This window comes from Cicer arietinum, chromosome 4 (genome assembly GCF_000331145.2).
Source record: "Cicer arietinum cultivar CDC Frontier isolate Library 1 chromosome 4, Cicar.CDCFrontier_v2.0, whole genome shotgun sequence".
In the NCBI taxonomy this organism is placed as follows: domain Eukaryota; kingdom Viridiplantae; phylum Streptophyta; class Magnoliopsida; order Fabales; family Fabaceae; genus Cicer; species Cicer arietinum.
In genome coordinates, this window is record NC_021163.2 from 4973475 (window position 1) to 4995920 (window position 22446).

Consider the following 22446-nt stretch of genomic DNA (forward strand, 5'->3'; position numbering starts at 1 on the left):
TTTATAATAATCATTATTGAACTCAATAAGGAAAAATTTATTATATAGTTAATTATTTAAGTTTAATTTTTAATTAAAATACGTTCATTTTTTAATTAAAATACGTTCATTTTGTTAATTATTTATTTTATTTATATTTTATTTCAAATGAGATGTTAAATATGAATAAATATTAACAGTAGCATATTGTATATTGGTCTATCACCGCTACCAAACATGGTGTTCTTTTTCTCCTACATAACACTTGCCAAAAAACAAAGTAAATTGTTAAAGTGATTATTTTATCCACATAAATTGATTTTTTTTATAGATGTAGACATAAATTAATTTAAACGTGCATTTGATACCTATTATAACCGCATGCTTCTGTAAGTCCAATGTGTAGTTTGACTACGTTATAAATAAGACAAAGTTTTGTATACTTATTTTAAGATATTGTTTGTATAGTCTTTAATTTAAATAATATAATTTTATCGAAGTTCGTCATAACTATAAAAAAATATATTTTATTTTAAGAATTATATAAAAAATATTTTAATAAAATATATAAAAGTGTTTTCTTATAAAGAAGGAAGAATATTTTACATTTTTAAAATTAAAAAATTATAAAAGAAATCAAAATAATATTAGGAGCACTCAATACCAACCTAAAAAAAGTCAAGTGGTGAACCTTTACCATTTTTAATAAATAGTGTATTTTATTTGAAAAAGTAAGACAAAATAATTAGTTATTAAAAATGGTAAGTAATAATTCCCATTAGACTTTTTTAAACTTAATTCATATCAAATGCGTTTAAAATTACCATCTTAACATAATATATTACTAGGACGTGACTTATATATAAATACTCTCATTGCTCAATCAAATTGCAAAATTCGCAGTATAAACTCTTATACAAATATTTACAACAATCTCTTATGTTAAATACTTTAAGTATTTTTCAAAAGAAATTCTAAATATATTCGGTATACGTTGTATGTTCATTAGACATATAAATTAGTTAATTATATAAATTGAATACAATAAATAGTTAAGAAATAATTATAATTAACTTACTAGTATATCTAATACATTGTTGTTATTTTACTAGAACGCAACTCATATCTTACAATAATATATATTAAGATTTTGTTGTAAAGGTAAATATTTATTTAGTTATTATCTACTTATTATACGATTTGGATAACCGATACTATTATCCGATTATATAAAGAGTAATCTTTAAATATGTATTTGATTGAAGATAAAAATTAGTACTTGATAGAATCCAATTTGACAGCAAAAAGTGGACCCAAACATGTAACTAGGAGCCTCGCGCTGTCTATTTGTCACGTTCCTTCATGGGGGTGGGTGGCAATGTTTGTATCCCCCTAAAAAATGTGGTAGACACAGTTTCATATACTTTTGTTCTTTCTCTCTCTCCTTCCCTCTTTCTCGTGAATTTTTGGATAAATTTTCTGTTTGTATCTTTAAAAAAAAATCTGTTTGAAAGGTTCTGAAAAAGTATATTTTTTTAGAAAAATAAAATAAAATAAATATTGTTCCCTTTTGCTCGTTCCTCTCTCTCGGTTTCTGTTTGTGTGTGTCGTAACAAAAGAGGAACACAAGCAGAAGTCTAATATCATAGGAAAAACCAAAAAGTAAACAGAGAAAAAAAAAACATCTAGTGCAAGCAGAGAATGAATGGAGTGACACAGTTTGAACAAGGTGACTCTGAGTTTGTTGAAGTTGATCTAACTGGTAGATATGGAAGAGTATAACCTCTTAATCTCTCTCTCTCTCTCTTTCTCTCTCTCTTACTGCTTCAGTTTGATGATGTTTTTGTTTACTTGTTGCAGTACAATGAAATCCTTGGTAAAGGAGCTTCAAAGACAGTGTAAGCTTATAAATTCATCCATTTTACGATATACCCATTTCCTTAATATTATTTTTTGTCTCAAAGTTGAAGTCTTTTTGGTTGTTAAAGTTGGTTAATTCATCTGAGCTAGTACTGATTTCCTTCAAATTTGAGTTTCTCTTTGTTTTTCTTTGAGTTTGTAGATATGGGAATCTGGTAGATTTGTTTTTTGTTTTCACTTTTTTGTTGTTGGTTGGGTTCTGAATTGATGCAGATATAGAGCATTTGATGTGTATCAAGGGATTGAAGTTGCTTGGAATCAGGTCAAGCTTTATGATTTCCTTCAAAGTCCTGAAGATCTTGAGAGGCTTTACTGTGAAATTCATCTCTTGAAAACATTGAAGCACAAAAACATTATGAAATTTTACACCTCTTGGGTTGATACTGCTAATAGGAACATTAACTTTGTCACTGAAATGTTCACCTCTGGTACACTTAGACAGTAAGTTCCAACTACTTTCCTTCCTTCTATATTTATCTGTGCACTTTAGATCTTGTATTGTTTCTTCATCTTTAGGGATATCACTTGTTTCGATTGTTGAATAGGTATAGGCTAAAGCACAAGAGAGTTAACATCAGAGCAGTGAAGCATTGGTGCATACAGATCCTGAGAGGACTTCTCTACCTACATAGTCATGACCCACCAGTGATCCATAGAGATCTCAAATGTGACAACATTTTTGTCAATGGAAATCAAGGTGAAGTCAAAATTGGGGATCTTGGCCTTGCAGCAATTCTTCGGAAATCACATGCTGCTCATTGTGTAGGTATGTTTATTTAATTTCATTATTTAGTACCAAACATTAATGCCAATTAGTTCACTTAGTCGATACCCTTTTTGAAATGATTTGATGATGACGTAAGAAACCATGATATTTCGCATGCTAGTAGCGCTTCTTTTACTGTAATTGGACAAGGATCGGTGATTCTAGTTGGACGGACATTCATCGGTTACGCTTCTGTTTACGTAGGAACGCCTGAATTCATGGCGCCAGAAGTTTATGAAGAGGCATACAATGAACTAGTTGACATATATTCCTTTGGGATGTGCATATTAGAGATGGTCACATTTGAATATCCTTATAGTGAATGTACTCATCCAGCTCAAATCTACAAGAAAGTTATTTCAGTAAGTTTGCTCTTAACCTCTCTGCGATTGTTAACAAGGGATTTTTCTGTGGTGACTAAATTCCGTTGACATTTTCTATCATCAGGGGAAAAAGCCAGACGCTTTGTATAAAGTTAAGGATCCAGAAGTGCGACAATTTGTCGAGAAATGCTTGGCCACAGTGTCCGAAAGGCTTTCTGCGAGGGAGCTTCTAGATGACCCTTTTCTTCAAATTGATGATTACGAATATGATTTGAGACAGGTAATCAGTGGAGAATTGAATGACTTCGGTCCCCTCATCAGACAACCGCTTTATGATCTTCATCGAAGCTATAGTAATTTCAGTTACGAATACTCGAATGGTGGCTTTGGGTATGAAGGAGACTGGTATTCTCATCCAGCTGATAATGAACAGTGTGGAATTGAACTTTTTGAGCACCATGATGATGAACCCTCTGAACATGTTGACATAAGTATCAAGGGCAAGAAGAAAGATGACGGTGGTATCTTTTTGAGAATAAACATTTCTGATAAAGAAGGTAGAATTGTCACTTTTCATTTTATCTTCACAGCTGCATGTGATATCTATCTATCTATTTATCTATTTGTCTGTCTATTTACTATATATAAAGGAATGAATTTATATGCCAGACGTCATGTTTTTGCGCCTCAAATTCCTGTTCCCACCTGTGCTTTGGCACGGCTTTAATGATACTAATGTATATTTAATGGTTTGACTTAATTGTGTGATACAGGCCGCGTTCGTAATATTTCTTTCCCATTTGACATAGAGATGGACACAGCAATAAGTGTAGCAACTGAGATGGTTGCAGAACTTGACATTACTGATCAAGATGTTACCAGCATAGCAGAAATGATCGATGGAGAAATCGCTTCCTTGGTACCTGAATGGAGAACAGGACCAGGAATCGTCGAAACTCCTCGTTTTTCAAGTCAAGGTTTCTGTCGCAATTGCGTGTCTAATCATACTTCTAGTGGCTCCCTTTTGGATTTTCTTTCACATAATCAGAGTAACTTGCAACTTCCCGAGTGTTGTAGGCATGGATGCGCTTCAATGCATGGGCGGTTTGAAGAGATTACCTTCCAATCTGAGGAATATGACAATCATATTCGAGAGATTCCGAACATTTCAAACCAATCAGACCACTTGCTTTATCAAAGGCAATGGAATCAGCATGAAAGTCGAGAACTGAGTCCGGTAGATTCAGATCAAAGTCATTCTGATGAACAAAATGAACAATTAGATAAATCAGTATTAGCTGAAGATAAAGCACATGATGTTTGGGAAAATAAGTTTCCCCACAATGCAACAATTTCGCCAAAAAATTCATCTGGAACCCATGATTTTTCCGCCATTCGTTCGTTATATTGCGGTCTTGACGATGATTATGAGAAAGATATCCAAAAGGAACTGAGATGGTTGAAAGCAAGGTACCAAATGGAGTTAAGGGAACTTAAGGATCAACAGCTTGGGCTAACAACTAAATCTTCTCGTAGCGGTAATGGAAAGCACAAAACAAATTACGTGGTTATGTCATCTTCATCGACAGAAAGATTCAAAGGAGGCAACAATGACATTCACTCGAAACATGTTACTAATAACTTGAGTTATGATTTCGGTCATGTTCATAAAAGCAGCCCCATTTCGGACACCCAAAGGGACGAAAATTGTGAGGCGGCGGAATCCCTCGGAGAAGGTATGGTTACTGCAAAGAGTTTTTACAGTGGCTCCTTGCTTCCACACTCTCTGCACAGGACAGTTTCCCTCCCTGTTGATGCTTTTGATGTATAATTTTCTGAGGCACTTATTGAATTCTTTTGTAGATTATATATACAATATTTACATTGAGGTATCTGATTTCAATTTATCCACATGGATATCAGTGCCTAATAGTTATGATCTGTTTCCCCTCAAAGGCATCATGAAATACATTGCAGTGTTATTTATTTAGGCTGTGAAAAGGATATTGGTTGATATTTGGCTTCTTCTTCTTGCATCCTCTACAACAGCTGTACAGTGCAGCAACTATGAGGACCATTAGATTTAGAGAGATAAATCTTTTCTCTTTGTATTTAACGGTCTCTGCAGCTCATGCACTATGTAGTTGTTGTCTGAGGTCCATTCACGTGTAGATTTTCTGTTGTCATAGAATCAATACCATTGAATTAAGATAGGATAACTCACATTTTAAATTTTGCATTTTGAGCCTGATTTACTAAAGTCGAGATGAGAGTTGTCAAATTTTAATCTCGAACTTATGATGATGATCTTTTAAGTGTAATGCCGTCGTGCTTGTAGTGAAGAAATCTTAATTCAAATAAGGGATTTGTCAATTCACTTTGAATATAAAGTGAGTATTACAAATGAAAGGTGGATATTAAAAAGTACATAATAATAAATTATAAATTTATTGAAGTAATAAAATTTGATTTTCTCACTTTATACATTACATTATTCATTTTGAATAAGTCAAATTTTCCAAGACACTAACGTGTTAAGTTGCTTGCTTTAAGACTCAATTATAGAATTCCATAATTGAGTAGTAATAGAATCATCAAAAAGACACTTAAACCATATACTAGTGGGGTCCAAGAAAATTGTGTGGAGGTTTATCCATTTGGCATTTGATTACACCAGTCATTAGTCCATAGGATTGTTATACAAACCGAGAACATGGTCAAAATTTAGGTACTTTTGCAAGGACAAAGAAAGTAAGGTTGTTACGTTGGTGCACTAGTTGCATTATTATTACGGAATATACAATTGTTTAAAAATTGGTGCTTTTGGGAGGAAACTTAATTGATTTAATATTTTATTCATTAAAATATATAAATAAATATGCATGGACATGATATTTGAGAAGGGAACGTTGACAAGGCAATCGATTATTATTATTTGTATCCATAATAAATTATTGGGCATGTCAGTTCTGAGTGGGAGTTAACCAATGGGATGTTCCATTATCTCTTTGCTTTTTCCTCAATGATGGATAATGAGGTTGGTTTCAAAAGGCAATCAAATAATTGTACCAAAAGAGATGAGGAGGATGAAAGGCCCACCAAAAGAATCAAATTTTCTGTTTCTGCTAACTGCCAACTAAGCATTATTATTGGTACACGGATTGGTCCACTCACTGACCTCAATTTAGCTGACTTTCTAAATAAAATATTTACAATAGATAATAATAATTTATCTTGTAACAATTTTTCTTAATCAAATTTATGATTTTTCTGTGTTCACATAATGTCATTTACTCAATGGATTATATGAAAATGTCAATTCAACGTACTAATACATACAATGCATGTTGATATATTTTCAGTTTGCGTTTTTTATTTTTCAAGTTTTCATTGATGCCGTTTACATTGAATTGTATGTGATTACTCTTAATATTTAGTGTATATAATTTTTGTCAATAGACTCTTTCAAACAAAAATAAATAATAAATATTAACATGTATTTTAAGTTAAAGTATAAATATAAATTTTATTTTGGAAATTGTTTATTCAACTTCTACCAATTTTAAAATTATTATTTTTGAATGTTTTAACATGTGATCTAATGACACGTGTTAGGCAAGATAACTTTTTGATAATACATACAGGCTTTCACATTTTTAATAAGTTTTTATATCATTCAAGAATGTTAAAAAAAAAAATCGATAATCGATAATAATTATTTATTATTATTTTCGTTATATGTATTTTTAACAAAGTTTCAATAATATTTCGTTTTGGTCTATAAAACAACGAAATGATCATGATGTAAATCACAATCAAATATACACCTAAAGAACCAAAAAAAATGCATATAACCAACATTTTATAAAATATATATAATAATAGGAATTTAATAAAAAATCATTATTCTGATATTGTTCTTTTTTATTTTTCGAACTAATAATAAAAAATACTTCATATGCCTGTTATTATAAAACACATCATCAGTCCAACACTAAACGAGGCTTAAAACAATCTTCTAAGCGAGAATTTCATATTTTAATAATAAATAACTTTTTTAAAATTATTAATATATTTTTAATTTAAAATTTATCTTTGAGCTTTTTTAGATACAAAATAAATTATTTTAATCAATTTTATTTCACATTTAATTTTTAATAAAGTAAACTCATTTAAGATTTGTTAAAACATTAAAATCAAATGTTAATAATAACATATTAAATTTAAGAAACGTTTGTTATATAGGTTACAAAAAAGTGATTTTGCTATATTTCATTATAAAGAAATTATTTTTTATAGATTTAAAATAAATATTTTGTGTTTGTTTACTATTATGAGCTCATTACTTTTTCTTAAAAAAATAATTAATTACAAAAAGTGATTTTTACGAGAGTCTATTTAAAATAATTTATCGTTACAACTTCTACATTTGAAGTTGTATTTAGATTATTTTCAAATTTTAAATTTTTCGATGACATGTAAAAAAAAGATAAAAAGCCTTAAAAATGATTATTTTTTAAAATAAGCTATAACAAAAGGACTTTTAATCTCTTTGTTCTCTCTTGAATATCTTCAATAATTTTTTTTTGAATATTTTATAAATGCATTAATTATAATTTTATGTATAAATCATACACGAGACAAATGTTTTTTATTGATTAATTAGTTAAAAATAATATCTTTAGCAATTTAGTTGGTTAAAAAGAATTATGTATTCTATTAGTAATTAATTTATCTCTTGAACATCTTCTAGATAAATTTAAAAAAAAAAAACTTATTATAATTTACTACATAAACTATAAACAAGACAAGACATATGTTTGTTATTGTTTAATTAATAGACAAGACATATATTTTTCTAAATACAAATTAACTGGTTAAGAGATATTTACGTATTTCAATAATAATATCTTTTGAATGTCTTTTAGATAAAATTTATAAAAAAAATATAATATCTAATTATAATTTATTAAATAAATTATACATGAAACAAATGTTTGTTAGCCGTCTATTAATAAAAAAAAATTAATTAACTCGGAAAGAAGAGGGGATGGTTTGGGAATTTAAACAACGCGTACTCAAGATGTAGCATTTATTTGTGTAAGCTTATTTGGAGAATCTTACACTCTGATAACAAACTTTAGATAAAGTTCTGGTTGGATCACCTACTTGGAAGGCTACTAATAAGAATTATGTTGTAAGATAGGTTCACTTTCAAAATAAGGGATAGAGACATTAATATGTGTTTCAGACCTTGCATTATGAATCAACCCTGTCCCTTATGTGAAATTGTTCAAGAGATTGCACTAGCTGGTGTTTCTCTTAACATTGTTGCTCTATTTACTGGATTGCCGCCTACTATAGCAATGTCCAAGAAGTGTTTGGATCCTTACTTTGTTAATACTTTTGAAGATACATGGATTTGGAAAGTGCACCTCTCAACCAATGTCCAATTTTTTATCTGGAAATCTTGTCACGATTCTATTACCACAAGTTATCATCCATTTCTACACAAGTTCAACTATCCCATAAGGCTTATGATGATTTTTCTTCCTCTCCTCGTTTGTTTTGTTAATATGAGTGCACTTACCAACCTAAAGCTGGCAAATGATGGGGGCTTGGGTCCAACGTTTTCACACAAAGATCGAGACTCTTTTGGTTGGCATTAAGTTATATTGACAAGTTTGGTTTAAGAGGATTACCTATTTATCTAATTCTCTGCGTGTGGTCTAGTTAGTCACCTATGATACTTCCTTCTCATTATTGTGCTAATAAGTTGACATTTATCACAAAGTTCGTGTATAGATTGACATATATCTCTTCATTACATCATTCGATAATAGAATGCTTGTAAATCTATTACGACAAAGATGAAAACAAATTGTTTATATATTTTTTTTATGGTCCAAACACCTCCTCCTAATTTGTGTTCAGCACTTTCATCGAATACTTTGGGTGTGTCCTTTTTCAATTTTTTTTTTCTTACGTAACCAAGAAAGTAATTAAGTTCTGATATATAAAAAAATTCTTATTTTGAATTTAAACTTTTGAAATTAATCGAAAATCAGTTTTAAGATTATTATTATGTTTTGGCTTAATTATGTTAGAAGGGAGCCACTTATTAAAGAAAAAATAAGACACACTTACCATTACGATAAGCCAACAACTCTCTTTTAGAGTCATTTTTAAAGTTCAAGTTACACTTTTCCATACCTCTGAAGAATTTATAATGTATTTCACTACAAAGAACATATTCAACCCACAATCATATTTACCTCTCAAAACTTTAGTCACAATGCATTCGAGCTATTTATTACATCTCAACCTAATTTCATCATAAAAGCTCTGTTAAATTTATACAAATTATTTAAAAGAATATTTTATATTGCGTTAATATAAATTAAAATAATAAAATAATAATATAAAATTATAAATTTTACAATGTCATTTACCTCCATTAAAATGATAAAACAAAATTAATAAAAAAGGGCTCGAAAATTCGCAAAACAATTGACTAAAATACACGGGTAAAACGATGTAAAAAATATCTCTCTAAGAGTGGATCAAATTTGTGCCAGCCCAATTAGTTTTAACTAGGGTTTCGTATAAATTAAAATGCTACCTAGGGTTTTCTCTTTCTTCTACCCTGTGCGCGCGCGCTGAGTGTCGAGCATTCCTTGCCTCTACCGGCACCGGCGCTGAACAACATGGCGTTTACCATCCGAACCAGAAAGTTCATGACCAACCGCCTTCTCGCTCGGAAACAATTTGTGAGTTTCTCATTTCCCATTCTATATTTTTTTCTTCCAAAAACCCTAATCTTATTGATGCAGTGGATTCCTTAGCGGGATTCTGATATTATAAGAATATACTCCTTCATTTTGAATAGTTACTTGTGATTCTGCTTTTTTGAGTTTAGTGTATTGGCCACTCCTTATTGAATCAGCTTGAATTAACTTTTAATATGATTTTGGCGATATATTTCACTGTTAAGCTATTTTTTATGTGTGTTGCAGGTCGTTGATATCCTTCACCAAGGGATGGCAAATGTTTCCAAGGTAATTTCTTTATGATTTTTTATTTGTGAATTTAATCAAATAATCATTCAATGTTTAAAACTACCATCTTGCTAATTTGTTGATACATCAGCTTAAACTGTGTTTTAGTCAAAATTACTTCACCAAACTTTATAATTTTGCTGTGTTTGGTGTGCAGGCTGAAATAAAGGAGAAACTTGCACTAATGTATAATGTGAAGGACCCTAACACTGTATTTGTCTTCAAGTTCCGAACTAATTTTGGAGGTGGCAAATCCACTGGATATGGTTTGATATATGATTCAGTTGAGAATGCAAAGAAGTATGAGCCCAAATACCGGCTTATCAGGGTGAGTTTACTCTGCCTTTTTTAGTTAAGGGTGGTTTTCATTTAAAACAATGGTCTTCATTTAAAATAATGTTGCACTCTTTATATTGCTATTGCTTCTATTTTTATTTTTTGTATTATCTTTTGAGAAGAGGGGGTGAGGATTTTGGTTTGCTATTTCTTGTGGTGGTTAAAATGTTTCTTTTGTTATTATATAAGCCATAACATCTAGTGGTTTTGGAAATTCAATTTATATATGTGTATTTCAGAATTCAAATCAAGTTATGAACTCACATTTAAGTTCTCAACTGCAGTGTGGTTTAAACTTGTTATAATTCGAGAGTAGATAATTTCTCACTTTTCTCACCTGCATATCTATGTTGAGTAGCTCTTCCTGAAAATATGTGGTTTTTTGAATTATTTGTCTAGTGCTGGCCATTTTAAATAAGAGTTCAAAGGTGCACCCACAGTGTAAAACAATTTTAAACCATCACTAATTCATACCCATTCAATCTGTCACATCATACTATGCAATGTTTAAATCAAATGCAGTTATTTCATTAGTTGTCATCGTGGTAAATTGTTATTGTTTGATTGGCAAACTTCTGTCCTCTTGCATTTCCATATTCACTCTGGGTTCATTATGCTTGTCAATTTAGATGTTGATCAAACATTCCATATATTTTTTCAATTTTCGCTTTGTTCTTGAATCTTGATGGTATTTATATATATAATTTATTTTCATTTCTTTCCAAAACATTTTATCCAACGGGGCTATGTTTAGCTATAGCGAAATTAAAATATCCTCTTTCCACAGTGAAATTTATCCACCCTTCATTTAATTTCAAATTGATTTTGTTTTAAACCTCTTAAAATTCAACAGCAGATATATTCTTATTTTCTCACTCTCTAATTTCCCTTTCGAGGAGCTTTATCAAGAGTTGTGTAGTCTTTTCAATAACTTGTCTAGTGCTATTCCAACTGTTGATATTCTTTTTATTGTTAGATAGTTTCACCTTTGTATTTGCGCTTGCAATTCCAAAATTTACTCTTGGCTCATTTTGCTTGTAAATTTTGTTACTGAATCTGGCCAATCATATAATTTTTCAACTTTCAAGTTCTTGGTGTTATGTTATTTAGAATTATAATTTATTTTCATTTATTTCAAATAATCTCATCTTATCCAACGTTGCTTTCTTTTTCTATATCAAAACTAAAATCTCTTCTCTCCATTGCAGAATGGACTTGATACTAAGGTTGAAAAGTCAAGGAAGCAAATGAAGGAAAGAAAGAACAGAGCAAAGAAGATTCGCGGAGTGAAGAAGGTAATGCATACATTGGGTCTTTATAAATTTTTCATCTTTTATAATTTGTTTCATAAACAATAACTTCTGTTGTATGTTTTATTTGCAGACAAAGGCATCCGATGCTGCCAAGGCTTGAAAGAAGAAATGAGTTTTCAGATGTTTTATTATAGTATTAAGGTTTTCTTGTTATATTGTTAGGGTCTTGATGCTGTTGGTATTTTCTTAAGACCATTTTTGTCTTATATCTTCCTACTCTAATTGATATTCAGTTATAACTTGAGATTCAGTAACTAGCAGTGTCCAATTTTGACAGTTGTAAACAGTTAATTGATTTTAATACTTAATCGCATTGTTGCTTGGTTTGGTTGGTATGGATGGGTTATTGTTTGTTATGAAAGGGTTTTACAGCCCAAAAGAAATCGTTTACAAACTTACCTAATAGTCTGCCTATAGAAATCTTCAATTACATGTTCAATTGTATTTAAGTGGTGTTTAAGACGAAGTAATTGTTTGATATTGTCCAATATCTTCTTTGTGTGCAATCTTGCGTGCGTATTGTCGTTTTTGAAAAGTTTGGTGGTAAAAATTGTTTCAGAATTCTGTTACGTTCAGAAACTGTTTAAAAATCTTTTTAATAATTAGTTTAATTAAACATGTCCTTGTTTTTATTTTTATTATTGAAGGAAGCATTAATGCAAATTAAGGCAAGAGCATCTGCACAGGAATTGGTTTCATGATGAGTGTGGGTCATATGGATTGTTCAATCTGGGAGTTGGATGATGGGAAGGGTTAAAATGTCAAACGAGAGTATAATAATTAAAATGACAAATGAGAATATAATAATTCTGGACCATACTTTCAAGAAATGGCTATTGTGATCTCTAATAAGTCTCCCGCATGTCAAGTTACCTCGAATGAAAGACTTAGAGTTCTCATCACGAGAAACAAGAGGATAAGCACACTCATCGTCAATGTGGTGGACAATATTAGTAACTCTAGAACCTAGTTTTGTTTGATGAGAGAACACTAGTTCGTTGCGATCCCTTCAAATGGTCCGCAATGAGACCCTGAAGAATGTGAGCCAAATGTAATGGCTAAACACAACATTTAGCTCAATTGTCTTAAGTATTAAATTGAGTCCAAAACTCCTATGAGTCTTCAAAGTCTTTAAAGTTACTTGTTATATTCTTGTGAGATCGTATTGTATTAGTAAGAAGAGAATCACGCTAAAATGAATGATGAGTATTAGACTTATCACCATTCGAATTAAAAATGAACAGGTGGGCCAATTTCAAATTGAATTGACCATGAGTTCTCAATTAAGGATATCATTGTTGTACTTGATTAACCACTGCGTTAAGGTCAAAATCATTTATATATATATATTTTAATGACAACAACCCTTTTGAAATAATTGTTAAGTTTTCTAAATGGTGATCTATTGATGTTCACATTTGAGTTTTTGTTAAAAGAACAAAAGTAGTCAAATTTGAAGTCACTCACATAAACAAGTGTATTGTATTAACTCAACAATGAAAGAATTGAGTAACATCAAAAGATTCATTTAGATATTTGAAGTTGACTATCATTTGAATCATAAGAGCTTTAATTGAGAGGATGAAAAAATTCATCATAGCTTTCAAGATAATGCTACAACGATGGGTTGTCAACAAGAATGCAAGTATAATTGAATATATGTGGAACATACAACAAATGATGTAACTTGTTAACACGCAATTGCAAGTAATGTACTTAACCATCATATATAGCCTAATTCATAAATAGAAACATGACTATCCTTAAGCTGAGGATGATCATCGTCAATATGTTGCATCTCAATCACACACAAAATCTCTTGAAAGAAGTCAAGAAGAATTATAGGTCAAGATGTGTTTATATGAAAATCTAAGGATGAAGTATCAATATCCGATGATAGATTTGAGGATGAATATTCTTCACAATCTCAGATCTGAAAATAAATATTTATCAAAGTCCACACCTCACAATTATTGAAAAAGTATTTGTTATAAAAGTACAACATGATAACAGTTTATAAATTGCTCGCACTATTCAAGATTTATCAAAAGTAAAAGAATAAGTGACACCTCATTAGTCACGAACTTCTATGTGGGAGATAAGAATCTTAGTCTTCGCACTTAACATAACCTGAGGAAAAACTATCGAAAAAAATCACATCTCATATATAAAAATGAGGCCTTACGTGAATAGTACAAAAACACTATTAGCATAATTATATTATAAAAGGTTATCTAACAAGTACAAAAGGTGTCAACATGTTTACACCAAATTCCAACACTCACAAATTGGTAATAAAAACATACAATCATATCTCAAAGACTTACACATATACGAGGATGATCATCTATGAACATTCTTAAATTCAGTTACATCAGAGGATGAATATAGTATGAAAATGAGGATAGAAATAGATGATATCCTTAATTTGAAATAAACTTGAGTTATAGTGTAAGTCTGTTGAAGCTAGTAAAAATATATTGTTGTAAGTTTGGCGAGGTTAACAAAATTCATAGTTGAAAAGGTACAGATCGAATGACAAATTTCTGAACACTAGAGAAAATCTCACAAAGTTGTGCGGACTAAAGTAGCTTATATTAGGTGAACCGATATAAATTCTGAGAATCTTCATAAACTATATTCTCTTTATATTTGTTTTATTCATTCCCTTAACACACATATTTCAAACAAATATTATTTTTCTTAAAATCATCCTCGATGAGAGGAATATTATTTTTGATCTAACTATCATCACTCCAAAGACAACTTGAGAAAGTAATATTAGAGCATGAATTAAATTTTTAAAATGATTTCAGTTCAATTCCCCTTCTTACGGCATTCATTTTTACTTCACACCTAACAATTAGAATTTTGATTCTCTATTTAATTTTTTAAAATGGGCACTTGTTATTTGTACAAACATGATTTGAGGACATTTGTATCGCAACAAACCTTTTTCTAATTTTAGTTAAAAGATGATAAAAAAACACCTAATTTATTCATTACACATTTCCATATTGAATTTTGAACTTAGTTTTGTTTGACCCCTAAGGGTTGAAGAAAAGATTTGTCCTTCTTGAGTTGAGAAAAATGTCATCTGCATTTTGTATTCAAAAAAATGATGTCTATTATTCAATACCATTTATACATTGTAAAGTGAATATGCAATTTTGACTATTTTTATTTTTTATTTTTAAATACTTTACAATGTATTTAAACTCATCATAATTCTTACGATAATACTTTACTGCAATATTTTTAAATAAAATAACCTAGATTTCATATTTAAAATTTGGTTTATAAAATATTTATTACCAAGAAAATAAAACTAAGTAAGAGGTGAGTAGTACGGATTAAATGCGATGTTTTATGGATCAAAAGAGACAAAAAATAAATAGCATTGTGGTGTTAGTGAACCTATGATAGCTACAAGACATTTGGTAATTGGTTTGTTAAGACGCGAGTTTGAATCCAATACTCATATGTCTCTATGTCAGGGAGTTTTAACCACTACCAAAAGTTAGTACATTATAGTTTACCTACTAATTTAGCCATCAAGGTAATTTCACGAATGGATTCTTTGTTAAGTGTATATGGTTGCGTGGAAGAAGAAACAGTTTATCGAGAATTTGTTTAGTATATATATTTTTAGCAGTTTTAAAATAAAATAAAAAACAAATAGCACTGCTGAGTTAGATCATGTTTTCACAACAAAAAGTCAAAGTCAGGTTTTCTCTAACAAAAGCTGTTGAAGAAGCATATAAGGGGGTTGAATGTGGTGATGGACGTCCATTTGGTGCACTCATTGTTCGAAATGATGAAATAGTTGTAAGCTGTCATAACATGGTTTTAAGAAACACCGATATCACTGCTCATGCTGAGCTTATTGCTATAAGAGAGGTAAAATTAATATTTATCTTTTATTTTTCTTGTTCGTTTGTGTAATCTGACATGCCTATAAAATGAACTGCTTATTAAAACAAAGAGGTATTGGAGTGTTAATCTTGAGATCATGCCACTTTAGTTTCCAACAATTGAGATGAGTTAAATGAGGGATTGGTTTTACTATTTTTCATTAGTTATTTTGTTAGTTTTTCTGTACACCTTTGTCTCTTCTTATATTCTTTGTTGTGGCTTAAAACTATTTATACAAACTAAGTGTTTAATGAACTTCAAACCCTGACTAGAACATCCTTATCCAGACTTTACCCAAACCTAAACTAAACTCCGAATTAATAAGAGCTTCTTTCTTTTATAAACCAAAGGGTTTAAACAGGCATCGTGTCATCTAGACCGGTGTAATCTTGACATGTTAGACAAATAAATTGGCGTTTATTTCATTTTGCTAAATCAACATATCAAACCAAATAATCTGAAGTTTTAGTTTTCTTTAATCTTTACTTGCCTTGATCTACTATCTGCTGTCTCTTACAGATTTGGATCTCAAAATCAGTGTGTTTTGGAAAACACCATTGAACAACAGATTGAGGAGGTTGGATGTCATTTTAAGTTGCTGAAAGTTCATTTGGTTTGGTCTACGTTTAAAGCTTTCATATGACTCGTTACATACATGTATGTATTGCCTAGTCAACATGTTTTAAGGCTCTAATTAGTAATTATATTTGTATCACAAACCACAATTGTTTTTCAAACCATTTCTATTTTCTTCTTATTTTGTTTAATGAACATTATTTTGGAGCTCATGTTATAATTGGAAGTTATCTGCAGGCTTGTAAAAAGCTGAATCAAATTGACCTTGCTGACTGTGAAATCTATGCTTCTTGTGAACCTTGTCCAATGTGCTTTGGTGCCATTCATCTTTCAAAAATTAAGGCAAGCCTTCAGCCCCTCTCATTTTCTCTTCACAACACAGGTCTCTCTAACCTCTGTTAAATTGATCACATATTTTATTTTATTCAAATCAAGCAGAGATTGGTTTATGGAGCCAAAGTAGATGCTGCAGTAGCAATTGGATTTGATGGTTTTATTGCCGATGCACAGAAGGGAACCGGTCTTCATCAGAAGGCTCGGTTGGAGATAAAAAAGATAGATGGTAGTGCTGCTGTAATTGCAGAACAAGTATTTGAGAAGACAAAGGGAAAATTTACTCTCTAGTGATTGCTTTAACTATCTTAGTAAATATGAATATCTTTTGTGGTTGTTGTCATATGTTATTTTAGAGAGCATGAATTAAATAGTCACTACCGTATTGTTTGTTTATTGGATTGATGAAATTAAATTATGAAAATATTTTTATGTACTTGTATTGATGTCTGCAATAAAGATGCACTTGCTGTTGCTAATACAAGTTTTCTTGTTGGTATTATGGTTGAGGCATTACAAAATGGTCATTGGTACTTAAATTTATGCAGGATTTCTTTGATTGTTTGAGAGATGCTTAAGAGAGAAGGCTACAAACAACAAGCCCATCATGCAAAAGAATCTAAGCTTCTGGTACATATATATAGTACAAAAGATTACAGAATTTGGAGCTATTCTACTACTTCTGTCACAATTCATCCAAACCTATGTATTGAAGAAATCACAAGCTGCTTGTGCACATCAAAGAAGAGTAAAACCTCATTCAACCTAAGCCAGACCTCAACTCCTCCAACCTAGCCTTAATTTGTCCCTGCAACAACTCCAACCGATTCGAATACACCTCCAGCTCCAAAATCTTCCGTTTTAACCATTGCTCATCCCTTACTTCCCCACTGGACGGCAACTCGCCGAGTGGCTCTTCCGGAGCATCATCCAACAATTCCTTCAGCAATGGTGAGAAACAGGACTTCATGGTTTCCTCAATGAAGCCCTGTATACTAGTAGCATCATCATTGTTGTCATTTTCTGTGTTCACGTCATCTGTTGTTAACCTCACACGCTTGTGCTCCCTTTTGTCTGTTTCATCACAATTGTCAACATGTTCATTCTTCATCTTAACATTGTCAATAAGATCAAGACTTTCTGAAACAGGTTTAGATTCATCAACATCCAAAACATCATGGTATGTGTCATTGCCCCAAATCTTGTGCGAAATATCGAAAATGGCTTGATCATGGGGGATCTTAAAAGAGACATGAACCTCTTTTCCTTTGTCCAAAGCCATCTTGTGTTTTCTCTTCAACCTACGCAGTTTCTCAACAAGCTGGTTCCTATTGAAATCTGCACTGAATTTATGCATAATGTGATTATAGAAGGAAGCTACATCGCTCTGAAGAGTGGTGTTTGTTCTTCCTTGCTGCTTAATGTAATCAAAATATCCTTTTAACAATTCCATCTCGTCCTGTTTGGTCCATAGCCTCTGATATTGTCTAAGGCCTCCAGAATACTTGTAGTTGCGTTGCGGTTTGGAGCGTGTTTCTATAGTGGTGTCATCAGCCGTGGAGACGGTGTTTGTGTCATCTGTGGAGGCGGGCAAGGCCAGCGTCACAGCGGGGGAGGCATCAGAAATGGTCCCATCAACATCATATGGACTTAGAAAACGGTCTTTGTCTTCATCATCCACATTGTCCATTTGGTGGTCGTTTTGAAAGTTTTCATGGTCTGATTCGTCATTGTTAATGTCAATGTTTTCTTCTTCTGATGAGGAGGAGGAAGAGGATGAGGGCGACAGAATCCAAGAAACCAATGGTGAAAGCATTGTTGAGGAGAGAACATACTTTCCCTTTTCCGCATATTAGAGTATTGAACTCATTAACGGTTTATTCGTTGATGGTAGTTATACATTTACTATCAATAGAATCTTTATCTATAATTTCCACACTTATAAATTGAGGATACTTATTTTCTCATTCTGCACATCTGTAAATTATTTTCTCATTATTTTCTATAGATTTTAGTATCTATTACGGCTAGATAAATCATGTGGATATTCACCCAATCTACCACTCATTGCTTTCATAAACAAGCAAATAAAAGCACAAATATATATAATCCAACTTAAAATTAGGATACTTTATTTGAAAAATCCATTTGGGTAATAAATAATGAAAAGTGAAAATAGATTAATTTGTATTATACCAACAAGTTACTCTACAACAATGCATATCATTAGCAAGGTTTTAAACGTAGTTGCAGTCGCATTAAGAATTTTGTGTTATTGTAAATGTTGTATTACAAATTGTGGCTGTTACAAATTGTATTATAAATGTTATTATTTGTACTATAATAATATTGTTTTAATATTTTTAATATAATATTGTGATTAATTCACACAATACTTATTTGGAGTACACATTGCATTCCATTCAATCAAATGAGTCATTCTACTATTCTCGAGATCACCCTAGATAAAATTGTTGAGGCAAAATCACAAATCTAGTGTTTTGAGGATAAACAAATAGTTAATCAATCATTAATCATGATTATGATTATGTTGCTATTTAATTTGTGTTTTTGAGTGATTTATTCAAAGATATGTGATCAAATACATTCATACAACAATCAACGATCTTACCATAAAAAAAATCAAGAACATCATGTCTTATTTGAATTGAAGATTGATTAAAAGAACATTCTGGTTTGTAAAGGAACATTCTAGTATTTATAAAAGAACGTTCTGATGATTCTTTTTTAAAGACAAAATTAAAACAGATCATTCTCCACAGTTCAAATCTCAAGTTAAAGAATATCAAGACTACTCAAATTAATAATCAAGTTCATAATTCAAGCTAAAGATCCACAGAAGCAAAACAACCTCCAGATCGATGATCAAATTGATCTCTAGATTGATGAGTTGCGAACAAGTTAGATGCATTAATTATTAATAAGTTGTTACTTAAATCACAAAAATGAATAAATTAAAACTAAAGTTTTATTGTAATTTTATTTATATGAATCATCTATAAAGTCTAAATAAGATATTAGAAGACATCTTCTTTTAATCTGAATTGATTTTTCGACGTTATGATTAAATGCAGGAGAAATTAAATGAAAGATTATCTCAATACAAAGTACAAAGACATAGTGGGAGAAAGTCACTTTCACCTATACCTTTTTTTAGATTAAATTTATCAAGAATCTTTCCATTCCAAAAGTAATTGAAGAGTCAATGTAGAGATGCAGTACAAAATTAACTCAACGAGTTGATGTAGAGCTGCAGTACCAAATTAACTCGACTAGCCTATTTGACATTCCAATGTCCACCAAGGTATGTTTCACAAACTCTCAATTAAGTCTACCATAGGCCTTTTTAAAAACAACTTTAATAGTCATCCAACCAATCGTATATTTTTTCTCCTCGTCAAATGAAAGATTTCCTGAACAACAATAATACTATCCAATTAATTTTTGCATACGTCCCCAAAGATGATAAGAAATTATCTTAGAAATAGTCATATAAAATGTGTTACACAACCTAATAGGCAAAAAATCTTCCATACAAGTAATCAACTATTTCTTGATAATAAAACAAATAAGAATACCATTAATTTCCTCAAGTTTGTAGGATTGTGGATTTCAATAACTTATTATTGTCTGCAATTTCATATACTAATTTGATAGAAAAAGAACAGAAATACAATTGAATATATTTAATTACATAATAATTATATATTTTTTAAAGAATTACACAAAAATTATCATATTCTTATAATAATATATTACAAATAATAAATTAATAAAAAGTAGAAAGTTTTATTAATCGGAAGAAAAATAAAATTGGAGCTAAAATTACAACAACAAAAATATTTAAATGATAAGATAAAAAAAATTAAAAGAAAAATATGTGGGTGCACGTTTGTGTATGTAGATTAATTTTTTATAAATAAAATTTTATATTTTATAAGAGAAACAAATTGATAAAAAAAAATAGAAGAAATCTTTTTTTTAAGAATTTAATTAGAATGTATTAAATGTATTTTTTAATATCATTAATTATGTGGTTATTTAATTATAGCAATTTTAAATATATAATAAGATAATAAAATCGATTGTTATTTAGGTATATCCATTTTCTGTATTTTTAAAAGAATAAGTAGAAGAAATCTTATTAAATTATTTATTTTGGAGAAAAATCTAATTAAAATTGATGAAGGAATAAATAAAAATCACGTGGGCTAAGTTGTTTGGTCCATTCCCTAAAGCATGGCACCTCAAGACTCCAAATTCGCATGCTTATTCCTATTCTTATATACCCACCCAACTTAACAGACTCCAAACAACAAAACAAACTTCGTCACAGGCCGTCTTCACTCGCCACGCTCTTGCCCTAATCAACTCCCCCTTCTTCATGGCATCCTTCCAAAACGCCGTCGTTTTATTCAAACAAGAATATATCGAAGACGAATTGGAAGAGGAATACGACGAAGAAGAAGACGACGTCGTTTTAGGCGAACCAGACGAAGAAGACGACAACAACAACAAAACCGAACCTCCTCCTTCAACCTCCTCCGCCATCACCACCGTCATATTAGCCTTACCAAACGCAGCAACAACCGTCGTCGACGGTTCCCCTGAGCCAAAACGGCAGCACACGGAGGAGAAGAAGTCAATGGACGATCCGCGGAAAATGTTCCAGCGTCTCTGGACGGACGAAGACGAGATCGAACTCTTGCAAGGTTTTCTCGATTACAACGCGAATCGAGGAACCTATCACAACGACACCGCTTCCTTCTACGATCGAATTAAGTCGAAGCTTCAACTCGAATTCAACAAGAGCCAGCTCGTCGAGAAACTCCGAAGGTTGAAGAGAAAGTACCGCAACGCTGTCAAAAAAATCGATTCTGGTAAGGAGGTTAATTTCAAAAGCCCTCATGATCAAGCTACCTTCGAAATCTCGCACAAAATTTGGAACAGCGCAGCTCCAGTCGGCAATCCCGTCGAAGATGACGACGAAATCAACCCTAATACCAACCCTAACCCTAATTCAGGTCATACAACGCCGGTGAAGAATGAGCCTATCATTGAGAAGAAAACTGCACAATCAAGGAAGCGATCGCGAACAACAGCATCAACGGAGGAGAAGCGTGAGTTGAATAATTCTCCATTGTTGAATAATGATAATCATAATTATCATAAGCATAATCATAATACTAATAACAATAATAGCAAAAATCATGATGTTGTTGATGGTGGTGATAAATGTAACGGAAGGCAAAACGTACCTGGTTTGATTGAAGAAACTGTGAAGAGTTGTTTGACGCCGGTGTTGAAGGAGTTAGCGAGCAGTAGTAGTGCAATGGGAAGTCCTTATGGATTTGGGGGAAGAGGGTTTGGGGTTGGAGGTTTTTCAATGAACACTATGCCATTGGGTTTTTTGAATTTGGGGAGTGGGGAAAAGGTGGTTGATGAAAAGTGGAGGAAGCAACAGATACTGGAGCTGGAAGTGTATTCCAAGCGATTGGAGCTTGTGCAGGATGAGATCAAAGTTGCTTTGGATGAGTTGCGATCATCAACTGGAACTGGAGTTAGAGGAGTCAGTAAATTTTAACCCATCAATTGTTAATAGCATAGCTAGAGAGCTAGTGGTTTTCTTTTGATGATGATTGCAATTTGCATACAGGTACAACAACAGTTCAATAATGTTATATTTTTTTGTTTAGAATTTTCTTGTAGAAAGAATTCAGAATGCAGAGGATTATTGGTTAAAACGGGAATGTATTTTGATGTGTTATAAAGTATTCAATTGTGACATAAATGAAACTTTCAAGAGGTTGCTTTATCCTTACATTGCATGGTAATTTTCCCAGTGGCTTTTGCGTTTGGTATTTTCTGGATTTTTGTACTTTGTAGGATAGTGATATACTCATATA

The 22446-nt window shown here is 31.4% G+C and overlaps 4 protein-coding genes across 10 annotated transcripts; all 4 read left to right on the forward strand.

Annotated features, from left to right (window-relative positions):
* The first annotated feature begins 1354 nt into the window (after positions 1 to 1354).
* Positions 1355 to 4974, forward strand: LOC101493188 (probable serine/threonine-protein kinase WNK9). Of its 6 annotated transcripts, none has more exons than XM_004495726.4 (7): positions 1355 to 1755; positions 1840 to 1877; positions 2113 to 2340; positions 2445 to 2665; positions 2870 to 3027; positions 3113 to 3545; positions 3762 to 4974. In XM_004495726.4, the coding sequence occupies exons 1-7, from the start codon at positions 1681 to 1683 to the stop codon at positions 4817 to 4819; spliced, it is 2211 nt and encodes a 736-aa protein (XP_004495783.1). In that variant the 5' UTR covers positions 1355 to 1680; the 3' UTR covers positions 4820 to 4974. The 6 variants fall into 6 exon arrangements, with proteins under 6 accessions (XP_004495783.1, XP_073223843.1, XP_012569973.1 ...); XM_012714519.3 differs by having other exon boundaries at positions 1356 to 1741; XM_073367742.1 differs by having other exon boundaries at positions 1355 to 1741; positions 2113 to 2661; positions 2787 to 3027.
* A 4619-nt stretch (positions 4975 to 9593) lies between these two features.
* On the forward strand, positions 9594 to 12030 carry LOC101492856 (small ribosomal subunit protein eS24z). Its single transcript, XM_012714431.3, has 5 exons — positions 9594 to 9758; positions 10005 to 10046; positions 10204 to 10374; positions 11591 to 11677; positions 11766 to 12030. The coding sequence occupies exons 1-5, from the start codon at positions 9696 to 9698 to the stop codon at positions 11793 to 11795; spliced, it is 393 nt and encodes a 130-aa protein (XP_012569885.1). The 5' UTR covers positions 9594 to 9695; the 3' UTR covers positions 11796 to 12030.
* Positions 12031 to 15272: 3242 nt separating this feature from the next.
* Positions 15273 to 17021, forward strand: LOC101512070 (guanosine deaminase). Of its 2 annotated transcripts, XR_012162599.1 has the most exons (4): positions 15458 to 15595; positions 16130 to 16267; positions 16414 to 16528; positions 16625 to 16647. XR_012162599.1 is itself a non-coding variant. In XM_073367022.1 (3 exons), exons 1-3 carry the CDS (start codon positions 15395 to 15397, stop codon positions 16808 to 16810), a joined length of 492 nt encoding a protein of 163 aa, XP_073223123.1. In that variant the 5' UTR covers positions 15273 to 15394; the 3' UTR covers positions 16811 to 17021. The 2 variants fall into 2 exon arrangements, 1 of the variants encoding a protein (XP_073223123.1); XM_073367022.1 differs by lacking the exon at positions 16130 to 16267 and having other exon boundaries at positions 15273 to 15595; positions 16424 to 16528; positions 16625 to 17021.
* Positions 17022 to 20790: 3769 nt separating this feature from the next.
* Positions 20791 to 22361, forward strand: LOC101492301 (probable transcription factor At5g28040). Its single transcript, XM_012714479.3, has one exon. It carries the CDS (start codon positions 20925 to 20927, stop codon positions 22122 to 22124), a length of 1200 nt encoding a protein of 399 aa, XP_012569933.1. The 5' UTR covers positions 20791 to 20924; the 3' UTR covers positions 22125 to 22361.
* Positions 22362 to 22446: the final 85 nt, after the last annotated feature.

What these genes read in the sequence shown, in the direction of transcription:
- LOC101492856 (XM_012714431.3), top strand. Translation starts at nt 9,696, where the DNA reads ATGGCGTTTACCATCCGAACCAGAAAGTTCATGACCAACCGCCTTCTC. An exon ending in TTCTCGCTCGGAAACAATTT is followed by an intron (nt 9,759 to 10,004) that starts GTGAGTTTCTCA and finishes TGTGTGTTGCAG; the next exon opens with GTCGTTGATATCCTTCACCA. An exon ending in AGATTCGCGGAGTGAAGAAG is followed by an intron (nt 11,678 to 11,765) that starts GTAATGCATACA and finishes TTTTATTTGCAG; the next exon opens with ACAAAGGCATCCGATGCTGC.
- LOC101492301 (XM_012714479.3), top strand. Translation starts at nt 20,925, where the DNA reads ATGGCATCCTTCCAAAACGCCGTCGTTTTATTCAAACAAGAATATATC.
- LOC101493188 (XM_004495726.4), top strand. Translation starts at nt 1,681, where the DNA reads ATGAATGGAGTGACACAGTTTGAACAAGGTGACTCTGAGTTTGTTGAA. An exon ending in TAACTGGTAGATATGGAAGA is followed by an intron (nt 1,756 to 1,839) that starts GTATAACCTCTT and finishes TACTTGTTGCAG; the next exon opens with TACAATGAAATCCTTGGTAA. An exon ending in ACCTCTGGTACACTTAGACA is followed by an intron (nt 2,341 to 2,444) that starts GTAAGTTCCAAC and finishes ATTGTTGAATAG; the next exon opens with GTATAGGCTAAAGCACAAGA.
- LOC101512070 (XM_073367022.1), top strand. Translation starts at nt 15,395, where the DNA reads ATGTTTTCACAACAAAAAGTCAAAGTCAGGTTTTCTCTAACAAAAGCT. An exon ending in AGCTTATTGCTATAAGAGAG is followed by an intron (nt 15,596 to 16,423) that starts GTAAAATTAATA and finishes AGTTATCTGCAG; the next exon opens with GCTTGTAAAAAGCTGAATCA. An exon ending in TTCATCTTTCAAAAATTAAG is followed by an intron (nt 16,529 to 16,624) that starts GCAAGCCTTCAG and finishes CAAATCAAGCAG; the next exon opens with AGATTGGTTTATGGAGCCAA.